The sequence below is a fragment of the Rhagoletis zephyria genome, unplaced genomic scaffold (assembly GCF_001687245.7).
Source record: "Rhagoletis zephyria isolate East Lansing unplaced genomic scaffold, Rhagoletis_zephyria_1.1 Rzeph_scaffold_02479, whole genome shotgun sequence".
NCBI classification, from domain to species: Eukaryota; Metazoa; Arthropoda; class Insecta; order Diptera; family Tephritidae; genus Rhagoletis; species Rhagoletis zephyria.
The window spans coordinates 60,615-72,661 of NW_016159563.1; the positions used below are offsets into that span (position 1 = coordinate 60,615).

At 34.3% G+C, this 12,047-nt stretch overlaps 2 protein-coding genes across 7 annotated transcripts; one reads left to right on the plus strand and one right to left on the minus strand.

The window, feature by feature from the left end:
• Nucleotides 1–298: 298 nt before the first annotated feature.
• LOC108366981 (uncharacterized) lies at nt 299–5,168 on the minus strand. Of its 6 annotated transcripts, XM_017621489.1 has the most exons (4): nt 4,974–5,168; nt 3,331–4,672; nt 3,201–3,276; nt 2,774–3,066 (listed from the first exon to the last, which is right to left on the minus strand). In XM_017621489.1, the coding sequence occupies exons 2-4, from the start codon at nt 4,564–4,566 to the stop codon at nt 3,059–3,061; spliced, it is 1,320 nt and encodes a 439-aa protein (XP_017476978.1). In that variant the 5' UTR covers nt 4,567–4,672; nt 4,974–5,168; the 3' UTR covers nt 2,774–3,058. The 6 variants fall into 6 exon arrangements, with proteins under 6 accessions (XP_017476979.1, XP_017476980.1, XP_017476981.1 ...); XM_017621490.1 differs by lacking the exons at nt 2,774–3,066; nt 3,201–3,276; nt 3,331–4,672 and adding exons at nt 299–801; nt 869–1,993 and having other exon boundaries at nt 4,974–5,156; XM_017621491.1 differs by lacking the exons at nt 3,201–3,276; nt 3,331–4,672; nt 4,974–5,168 and adding exons at nt 299–801; nt 869–1,993 and having other exon boundaries at nt 2,847–3,059.
• A 2,324-nt stretch (nt 5,169–7,492) lies between these two features.
• On the plus strand, nt 7,493–10,320 carry LOC108366983 (protein Exd1 homolog). The gene is made up of 2 exons (XM_017621495.1): nt 7,493–8,494; nt 8,551–10,320. The coding sequence occupies exons 1-2, from the start codon at nt 7,667–7,669 to the stop codon at nt 8,815–8,817; spliced, it is 1,095 nt and encodes a 364-aa protein (XP_017476984.1). The 5' UTR covers nt 7,493–7,666; the 3' UTR covers nt 8,818–10,320.
• The last annotated feature ends 1,727 nt before the right edge of the window (nt 10,321–12,047 follow it).

The following is a 12,047-nucleotide window of genomic DNA, read 5'->3' on the forward strand; positions in this document are numbered from 1 at the left end:
ATTAAAGAAAATTTAAAATCTCCTGTTTTGGCATAATTTAAATATGTTGAGATTTATTGAAATAAATTACTATTAATGTAGCACGCAGAAATTTCATACACTCAGCGAAGCGGGTGTCGGCGATCTAGAATACTTTTGTGAGTAACTGTACATAGGTTGAACAATACAAAATCATATGCATATCTTTTTACTTTATTTTAAAACTAGTTTGCTCTCACCCGCTTCACTGAGTGTATGAAATTTCTGCGTGTTACAATAGGTGTAATTTATTTTAATTAAAACTAACATATTTAAACTTAGCAAAAAAAGAGATTTTGATATTTTTTTAAACCCTCTTCAACTAATTGTCAAACTAAACACTTCTTAAACACACAAACTTTTTAAACCTTTTTCGTTATCTTATCACCAGTACTCTACCACAAATGCTTCCATTGGTACTCAGTTTTAAAAATTCCCTTTGTATGGCAGGTGCCACGCCTACTTGCCTAATCGAGATAAAAGGTTTATTATATATTAAGTTTGGCTAAACGACACCAGTGTACAAAATTTCATGATGATCGGTTGAGTAGTTAAAGCGTGAAAGCGTAACAAACAAACATATTCGGATTTATAATATTATAAAAATAATAAAATAATATAATATAAGTAAGGATAAGTTTGTAAACTGAAATGCAAAAAGATAAAAACATTTGTAATAGAATTTTCGTAGATTCTTTTTAGCTTTCACCATTCACATTGTAAACAGCGTCCATATGGTAGATCGAAAAGTAGATCCTCTGTTGAAACAATTAGCTGTTCATTCTAAAGAACAAATGAAAATTTTATCAAAACATTGACTTGGAATATGTACATAGAATCAATTACTTACTTCTATTATCGGTTCGTTTTCGACTGCCGTCTTGCCACAATATAATTTCAAAGGAGCATTTCGTTTAATCTCGCTGAGCACAATCATTATATTTCTCAAAAAATCGCTACTAATATTTGATTTTGTCAGATTTAGTACTTCCAACTTTGTGCAGTGTTTCGCAATTTCCAAAATTCCATTATCACTCTCCAAGCGACTGCTGCTGAAATGAAATTCGCGTAGCTGTTTCAATCGTTGGGCTAAAACTTCAAGCTGTTCATCTTCAATGTCATCATCTTGTAATATAAGACGTTGCAAGTGTGTCATAAACCCTATGTATTCAATGTGGCGATCGTTTGACCAAAGGACACAATTAAAAATTAGCGTATGGATGCGTACGCCAAGCGCTTGAGCTAGTTTCCCCATTAAAAACACATCATAGTCACGTGTATAACAAACGATTTTGCGCATGGATGGCATTCGCAATAGTTCATCGATGAAGAGCAATAGGTGATGATCATCTATCTTCAGCTCTTCCAGTGTATGACAATCAGTTATTGCGGACAGCCCATCATCTAACACTCTATTGTATCCATAATAAAGCAAAGCAAGCTTTCTCAATTTCAATGTGTTGCAGATTTCGGCTAAATATTCTGTATCCAGATATTCACAACAGCTCAAATCCAAATCGGTAAGCAAGAACAGATTACTTATATATTTGCCCGTTATACCGCCCCCTAATACTAATCTGGTAATGTATGGGCAAAGTTTTGTTAATCGAAGAACGTCGGCATCATTGCTCTCATTTAGGTCGTGCGAAATAGTGCATTCGAGGAATTTTAATTTAGGGAATCTTAAGTGGGCAACCTGTTTCAGTTGCGCGCTTTTAATGCTGTCAATGGTTAACTTTTCCAATATCTCACAAACGCTTGTCATTACATCGAGAAAGTCTTGGCTGCCCTCTTCATTAAACTCCTTCATTTGCTTGCATGATATTGTAAGGGCTTTCGATCGATATCGCCATAACCATTTTATCACCATATTCAAATGTCTGCACACATTTTTCATTGACAGCTGGTCATCCAAATTAAGGTACGAACAGATACAATAGAGACAGTCATCATTCAAATCCAGAAGCTTTGTCATCTAAAAATTTAAAAAGCAAGCATTTAATAATACCAAAAAATAATGGGTCGATTACGGATGGCAACGGAAGTTCAGACAGCAACTGATTTGCTATATTGGCAACTATACTTTTTAGGTTGCCACAGAATTTTTGATTACGAAAATTAATTTATTTTTTCAACTGATTCTTTTTTTTCGCAGTTTTGAGTGATAATAATAATAATATTATTATTATTTCACTATGGTTTTGAGAAATTATTTGTATTTACAGTCAAGTCTGAGTTGGTGGTACTTGAAAATTCACATAATTATTGTGTTTATTCATAAAATAACATACATTCTCATTTCAGTGGCTTTATCCATTGGCTACCCAACTGAGGTTGTGATGCTGTCCATAATCGACAACTAAAGATTTCTTCCTTATGTTAAATGTAAAAAAATACGGTAAAAATATTCTTTATGATATTTTGTGACCATGATGTGATCCAAAAACAGAATTTCGGATATTTCTATGAAAATGTTTAATTTTGGTCGATAGCCAACCGGGAGAAAAACGCAACCAAAACATTTTACCTTTAGTATATTTTAATTTAAATAAATTACATTTTATAAATTTCATTTTAACAGGGCTAATTATGAAAAGTGTGGGTGTCGTCAACTAATACATATTATTTATCGAAATCGTTCACACGACAGTCGGGTCTACGTAACCGGAACGACCCAGATTTATATTTGGCCAAGGACTGTCACTCCAGCAACACTCCCCAAAAACACTTTGGGGAACTTGTATGCTGCTACAACAACAACAACAACTTTATTGAAATAATTAAAATTTCCTCGGTCATATGTTATTTGTCAATGTTATTTGTCTTACCTTTACTCGGGTCAGCAATAAATCGGAAAGGGTCCATTAATAATATTGTTTTTTACTGTTATAACAACATATCCAGGGTTTACATATATTCAATGCCCTCTATCGGCAATTTGCACAAAACTAGTTTCTGTTGTTAGAATCCATTTCATCATTAATAGTAGATTATTCCAAAAAGCGATATATAAGTTCAACATTAAGATCATCGGTTTTTTTTAATGATCTAATGTTTGTTAAAATTGTAGATAGAGGGTATTTAACATAAATATGTAATATTATTTAGGCACCCAATTAAAAATTGTTTCTAGGACATATCATTACAAACGAAATCAAATTCATATCCCCGATATACATAACTCAGCCCTTTTTCAGATCCAGCTGGGAAATCCATTGATAAATCCACCAAGCCTTGTGCTTGCCAAATTTTGGGATTCTGAAAAAAAGAAAAGGAAAAAATCTTGGCGCTTTTCTAATAGAGATTACTCACCATTTTTTGCACTTCATCCTCTAAGCCACTCATCATGTAATAGATATGTAATGCATGATTTCTATCCTGTTTCTTGAGTACATCCATTATTTGATAAAGCAACTTTCCATCTATATTAGGACAATAACTAACGTCCAAATGTTCTAAGTGTACACATCGCTCGACGAAATGTAGAACGTGGTCATTCGTCAAATGTTGCCAATTTCTCAAACTAAGATACTCCAAGCAGTTCATTATGTTAGCCAAATTGAGCAGTGGATCGGGTGATAATTCACAGCTACAAAGGCAGAATTTTTTTAACTTACGGCCACCCTGCCACAGATTCAAATTTGAAGCCCAAGCAGAATCCAACGGAAAATAATAAAGATCAACTGCTAAGCCAATTATACGCTCACCTTGATTTTTTAATACATCATGGAATTCTACTGTTTCGTATATTTTAAAATCATGCGTATCTACATTCAGAATACTTCCAACGTCGATCTCAGAATCCAGCATTACGTTGAGTGATACTAGTTTTGGCATCAGCAGGACTTGAGGAAGACATTTTTTAAGCGGATGTAGATTTACTTTAAGAACTGCTAAATTCTCACAATTCAACACAGGTGTCAAATCCAAATGACTCTTACCGTCATATCTGCGCACATCTAAAATTCGCAAATATTTTAAACGGATGCAGATTGCCTCAAAATGGGTATTTTCAATTTCCAGAACGTTATTTGATGGCACGTACAAATACAACTCCTCCAACATTAGGAAATCACAAACATATCGGCCACTTAATGGTTCTCTCAGATGCAGTGAGAGAAGGTTTGGAACAGTTCGTACGAGTATCTTCATATCGCTGTCAGTAATCATGCTATAAAACGATTTTTCCTCACCCTCAAAATGTTGTACACTTGGCAGGCAGACCGTGCTACTGATAGGTGCACAAATTTCCTTTGCTTTTAAAATTTGCTTTATGTTAAGCAAAAACTTGTTTAAGGTTTCATCGCCAATCACTATAGACGTCAAGCTAGTACGTACTGAATGCAAAAAATATGTTAGATCTTGTATTTCTGGCAGCCAACCGAACCATTCTGATAAATTAAGTGTTTGATAGCATTTCTGGGAGCGCCACATACGCCTGATGATCGCTTCGAAGCGTTTGCAAACTCGAGAGATTTGAACCTGATTGCGAAGTTCTGGTACATTATTGAAGATATTCACCAAACAATCATCGTTTAAAATATCCATTTTTATGCGTATGATTTGGAATATATAAAAACTGATACAAACAAAGATCACTAATTAGTCCTGTGCAAATTTGTAGCTTCCTTTATACGCATATTTGTATATCAATCTTTGTTTATGCAATTACAAGGCAGAGAAGAAATAAACATAATACATACTTATAGAATCATGATACTTATATACATACACACATATATGCTTTAATAATCTTTATGCATGCATTAGAAGAATATAGAGCTCTGTGATACTTGCCGCTCAGCTGATAGCTGATGCTAGCGCTGCTGGACAATTTTAGTTTAGATAATTGTTAACTTGTATAAGCTTGTAAAAATATAAAAATCATGAAATATATTGTATATACATACATAAATGTATGAACATAAGAACTAAGATTTATTATATTTAAGTACCTTGATACAGATTTTCGAATATACAATTTTGTAGTAGGAACTTCTCGAATTGGTAACAATTGTACAAATTGTTATTTATCGCCAACCTTTGTAAACTTCTTTGACAATAGAGCCGGAAAAACAAACCATCCTGAACTGCAAAACACTCGATGAAACTAACTATAGTATCGATGTTTCATTATCGATTGTTTTTTGCCACTATCGACTTGTGAACCAAGAATGATAGGTGTGATGTGTGTCCATGAACCAAAAATACAAGATCACGTAAGAACGCGACGTTGTATTTGTAACTGGTTTTGGGAAAAAAGTTTGCGAAAACGGGTTCGTCAGCTGAGCATTTGTTTACATCACAAGCACCACTATTTTACACNTATAACAGTCCTCCCCGGAAAAGCAAAAACAAAACACATGTACATTTTGTTATTGTTGTACCGATACCACCATGATAAAAACATAGTAAGTTAACATGGTACAATAATTATAGGTATTGTCTTCCCAGAGAGCGCATATTCCGATCTGCCTTATTTGAAAAACATCATTGCCCACAATAAATGGTTTACTGCCAGGGAAAAGGGATACTTCCATACCCCATACATATATGGTATACAAGTATTTTTTTTAAACAACCCATCTTGTAGAGGACTTATTTAATTTGCAAAAGCCGATAAAAACATTTACTTCGTAAGCAAATTAAAAATTTGTGTGGCTGACTTCATTTCAAACGTTTTTCTTTTGTTTTGAAAAATTACAAAAGTGAAATTGAGCGAAAACAAGAAGCGAAGCCAATATAATTAAAAGAATCAAGAAGCAAAACTCTCTGCGAAGACAATACCTGTAATTACCCTGCAAAAATCGCGACTACTCCATGCATGCATGTAAAGAGTACTCCCGAAGGACCAAGGAGTACGCCAAAATTAACCACAATTCATATAAAAAATATGGTCCAATTAACATTGCGATGTCCTAGGGCAGGACCATATACTCCATCCCTGCATTACATCAGAGTAGCACAAAACTACTCCAACATATTAACAATGGCATTGTTGTTATATTTTTTCGTTTGTACACGCTTTTGTTCTTCACTTCTCATATGCTTTTTCGAAATTAATAAAACCCAAGACAAAAATTAAAAATTACATGTTGCCTCTGACGGCATTTGAACTCGAACATGCTGGGAGCTCACAACTAACAGCGAGCATCTCTACACGTTCAGCTACAGCCAGACATGCAAATGTGCTTTCAAATGCTCAACTTCAATCACATTTCGTTAAAACACGAGCAGTTATCGGGTAACAAACAATAAGCTGGCGCAGAGACACGAGTTGGTCCGCTACAGCATGACAGAGGAGCACTTTTGTAAGTACTCCAATATACCACAAATAGACTACATGGTCCAACGATTTTTGCAGGGTAGGTGCGTTCGTTTAAAATCTCCAGTAAAAACAAACCAACTGCCAAATTCCGGCGAAATGTCATCTGTTCTCTCACAAGAGAGAAATATCCAAAATAGTTCGCGAACAGAAAATTTGCAGAAACTTGCAAGTTAGACGAACAGCTGATATAATTTTTGTTTACATTGAAAAGTGTAAAATTTAAAACGTACCAAAAGTTATCACAAAGTGTTATACTGACACAGTTTATTGATTCAACAAATAACTACTTATTTCTTACAAGTTTAATTAGCCGCATTTTGTAATTTTTAGCTTCCAAAAGATCAAATTCAATTTTGTGATTTGCGTAAATGCCAACCAGCTGTTTTTGATCAGCTGTTTTCCTGTTGGTAAATTGCTGTTGGCAAAAATTTTTCCAGCAGAAACCAGCAGCTCCCCTCAAAATGAAATGTCACTTTGCTCTCTCAATTTCCCCTACTTTGCAAGTTTTTTGCGTACACGAACGCAAAAGCTTGTAAGTTTTGGTTAAACATGAACAATTAACAGCTGCGCGAACGCAACTATTATCATGATCCAACTACACGTCACACAACTACGAATGTCACACACTTTTTTCTCAATTGCTATTACAAATCGCTGCTTCTCAACCGGTCAGATCTGTTCTAATTGGTTCATGTGCAAAACCTGCTATTCGTACTGCTGCTGGAACGCAACTATTGAATCATGATGTACGGCCACTAAAATGCAACGCTGCCTTTGGCATTTTAACTTTTTCTCATGTTTTGTATGTTGAATCATGATGTAGGGCCACTAAAATGCAACGCTGCCTTTGACATTTTAACTTTTTCAATTATTAAATTATCCATGATAAAAATATAGTAAGGTAGAACCGCTGAGAGTCACTTTTAAAATTCTTGACGTTTCCAAACAATTTAATTTTTAAATTTTCTCACAAACTCACACACACATTTTCATTTTCAATCTCAAGCAACGACAATTTCGAACAATTTCATTTTTTTATTTTCACATTTATATGATTTTAAAATGTTGGCAAACTTCAAAAAAAAATCATGGCCGACAAATTGAGAGAACGGTTATACCTTGCTATGTTTTTATCATGAAATTATCTTTAGTTTCGCCTCGTCAAAATAAAAGTATTTGGTGGTGCAAAATATCTAATAACAAATAAAAAATATCCAAAATTCTGTTTGTCATATATTCCTGCATCACCATCCTCAATTCCACAACAATTTCTTTATCAGCATCAGGAGCTGCGTCTAGCTGTACATACGCCAAATAAAAATGGAGACCACGGGAATAACTTTACAATTAGGCCAAATGCTGCTGGTCCAAACCGCCAGTGAATTATTAACTGGTACATTAAAGTTCGTTGATCTAAACCGTAAAATAATAGAACTAGAAAACGTTTATGATCAGCGCTCGAATTGTCGATATAATTCGCCACAAATTCTGGCTTTTCCTCAAATTAAAAAACTGCAAATTATACGTGACGACGAGCCTTCGGATAGCCCAAATAGTAGCAACACTTCACCTACAACATCCGAAGTTAATCAGGAGAGTCACACCAGTTATAATACAGCGCCTAAGTCCCCAATATCGTCGCCTGAACTCAAGAAACCACTGCGACAGGAAAGCGATGTTTCGCTTAGCAGCAATGAATTGGAATTAATTCATGAGCAACTCAATGCTATAGTGTGCATCACACAAACGGACCAACGCTATCACAAAGCGCTAGCCGATATACGTGTACAACCGGTAGTTGCCCTTATTATGGAGCCAGTGGACTTTGGACGGGCACATCGCACTTCTGTGCTGACCGTGGCCACTTTCAAAATGGTGTACATATTCGATATAATCGCTTTGGGCAGTATTTTCCGGGAAATGAAACAATTACTAGAATCAGAGCGTCCACGCAAAGCGGTACACTACAGTCATAGATTGGTAGACCACTTGAAAAATCGATATGGCGTTAAACTTGGTGGTGTATTCGATACATTTGTGGCCGTTTCACTTGTGCGCGGTGTAAAACAGCCAATGACGCTAATTGAAGCAGTAGGGCAAGTTTTAAATATAACACATCTTTACTTTCAGCCTGATGCAGTCGAAATTGTGAGTACAAAATTCAATTAAAATAGACTTACCTTAACTACATTGTATTTTGGTAGAAAACTTACGATCCATATAAACGTCCGCTTTCCGCTGAGATGTGCCAAGTGTTAGCCAAAAAAGCTATATTCCAATTAAAGCTACATGAACACCTGCTCCATAAGCATATGCTGAAAAACTTTTACAATCAATGTGAAGTTTTTTCGCAAACATTTTGCGAAAATGAAGATGCGCCGTTTCAGATGCAACGAGAAAGTCGTGCAGGATTTCAGCATATAAAACGCAGTCCCAACGAGTTTGCTTTTAAATTTAATGATCTCAAGTAATTTTAAAAGTATCCTAAAAAGCAGTAGACCCACAATAGACCTCTTGATCACAGTGCACATTCCTTCTGATGCCTACTTGTCTACCTATTTTAATAGTGTATACTATTATTTGAACTCTGCGTTCAAAAGGGCTTTTCTGGTTGTTACCGAACAATTTGTAACATAAAAATTTAAACATTTTATGTATTAACAAAAACTAAAAGGGTTTGTTAGCAGCGCAGAATTGACCGGTAAATTAACAGTTTTATTACAAAATGTTTGGTATGCATAAACATAAGGGCGAAACACGTAATACTTTATTGAACCTGCATGGCATAACAAAAGGGGCACCCATAAATCACGTGATACCTTTTTCCAACCTATTTGACCACCTTCCCCGATAGGGATTCAAAGTAATATTCCAAAGAGTTTTTTTATCGTAATATAAAACTGTCCAAAAATTTATTTTAGTGGACCAAAATAAAATATATAAAAAAAAAATAAAACATTAATTCATTAATGTAATGGTAACAAAAATTATAGCAAATCATGTTCGCCTACGCTATTGCAAGATGGTTGATAGCAACCATTTGACAAACCCGTCTGCCTATAATGAGCGCTGGATTTATGGAAGTAGTAACATATCAGAACGCATGTAAAGAGCTCTTTCGCCAATTGTATCATTTTTAAAAATTTTATGAAATTGTAAACAAAGTTTTATATCGTAAATTGTATGGAAAGAGAACATTTAGGCCACTGATGTCAGTTAGGAATTTGAACATTTTGCCCAAACATTTTTTACCTTTAGTTAAGGTAAAACAAACCTCATAATATCCTATAATTTCCTTAGATGGAAAGTTAGTGCATGACAATATTTGTAAAATGTAGTAACTAAGTATAAATGCTGACTGACTTTACTACCATTATGTACCCACAGCAAAACAGAGGAAACTGAAAAATGATATTGTGCTGAAGGGACCTTTGTTCTTTATTTTAATTAAGTATCACTGAAAAGGAGTAATTGCAGAAAACGGTTAACACTTCAAATTATTTAAGTGTGAATAATGACTTTCCAAATGAGGAGCTGCATGTGGACGTATGTACATATATGAAGCTTCTTCACTTTTCCCACTAAAGTTATAAACAATAAGAGCAAAACTTAATTGTTCATTACAACCGCTCACTTAGATGAAACGAATATTAAATTAAATATGTAAGATATGATATAAATTGAAGTAATACATCACTTATAAAGGCGAAATAAGATTTGTAATTCTTACTTGTCGCCTACTAAAGGTTTGTATAGTAACTTCTCCAGTAAAACATTGCAGCGAGAGCGTAAAAGCGATATAGAGCGTAAAATTGAGAAGAGAAACCCAGCTGAAGAAGTTATTGAACACAAAACTAGTAAAAATTTGCAAGTGAACAATTGTTGCACCGTTTTGACATTCCGCTGTAAACATTTTACTATTTATAAATCAGTTTTAAACTCTTTGCTTTACACACAAGCACTTATACAGTAGAGTACATCATTAATAGCTCTGATCCAATACTTTTCGTGAAAAATCCTGTAAAACTGTCAAACAGCAAAATTACTCTCTGAAGTGAGAGTAAAAAGTGAGTAACAACAAAAAGTACGGGAACAAAAAAACCAGTTTTCCTGTAAAAACGTCAACCAGTGATTGCTTGACACCTTTCATGATTTTACCAGAAGAAAAAGTTCGGGCAAATCTTGCAACTTCATTCTCTACACAACTCTCCAAAAGTCGGTCTCATTTACAGGATTTTGGAGGATTTCGGAGTACGGGAACATTTTTCCTGCAACTTCCTGTAAGTTTGTGTAAAATCCTGTAAGTTCATGGAATACTGGATCAGAGCTAATATTTTGATTTCCACTCATTTTACTTTTATTTGTGCTAAACCAATTCAACAATTCTTCTTCTGCTAGCTAATTTCTGCTTTTAGAAATTTCACTAGCAAGAATTTACAGCTCTCCCGTGTTGCTACGCTCTCGATTCAGTGCTCTCATGCAAATTTGTTGGGTTATCATACACTTTTCCAGTAAAAATTTGCGGGTTCCAGTAAAAATTACTACTGACTATTCGTTACTATACAAACCTAATGTTAATATGGTAGGTTATATACTTCACTTTCTGCTTGATATTACTAACGTTGTTAGTACATGTTGTTTGTTAATGTAGCATACATTTTTATTTTCAGCTAAAATATTTAAATTAACAAATCGCTACTATGAATGCAAAAAAAATTGTTTTAAAATATAGGAGAAGCAAAAAACCTTTTAAATTAACATAGCAAATACTCTCAGGGAGCGCCTAGATCGACTGGCCCCTCAATCGTTGTCGTCAAGCTCAACTAACGGGAGAACAGTGTTGGCAAAATGTTAATCTGATTAAGGATTAAAATGTTAATCGCGATAAACGATTAAAATTAATTAACCGTAATCTGTATGATTAATGATTACATTTTTTTAATCGTAAATCGTCGGGTGTAATTACGATTAGTTAATTTTAATCATTAATCGTTAATCCAATTTAAAAAAAAAAATCTGATTAAGTGGTCTAGTTTGTCCGAATTTGAAACCAAACACGGGTTATAGTTACTTTTTTGTGTTTCACGCTTATAAAAAATACATAATATATAAAAAAAAATAATGATTATTATTATTAGTAATACATAAAATGGGAATTTTCATAACCCATCGCACATGTGCAGAGCGATATTAAAACCTAATTTGCTTAGCGTCTGTTAAAATAGATCTTAATGAAAATGCGCGCCAAATTGCTTAGATTTATGAGGAAAACCGACTTTTCCTTACCCGATTAACTGGCCTTGTGTGCACAGTAAAATTCCAGCATAAATAATTAATCACCAAACCTACTTAATCAAATTAAGGGTTAATTAAAAATTACTTTTTTTTATCGCGGTTACGATTAGCTGTTTAATCAGAATAAAATTAATCATTTTTAAGTGTAATCTGATTGAATTTCTAATCTAATCTAATTAACTCATTGATTAAAAAATCAATCGTTTAGTGCAATCCCTGCGGGAGACCCAGGAAGCGTGGAACTTCTATGGGGTTTTTCTATAATGACAGAGGCGTTAGCTGAGTGGGGTTTAGGGGCATGCAAAGAGATGTCTCGAGCCTCTAATTTGCTCAGGTACGAGTTAAACCTGCTGCAGTAGCGTTTTATGATATAATGCGGTGAAAAAGAAAATCTTTAACTTAGTGA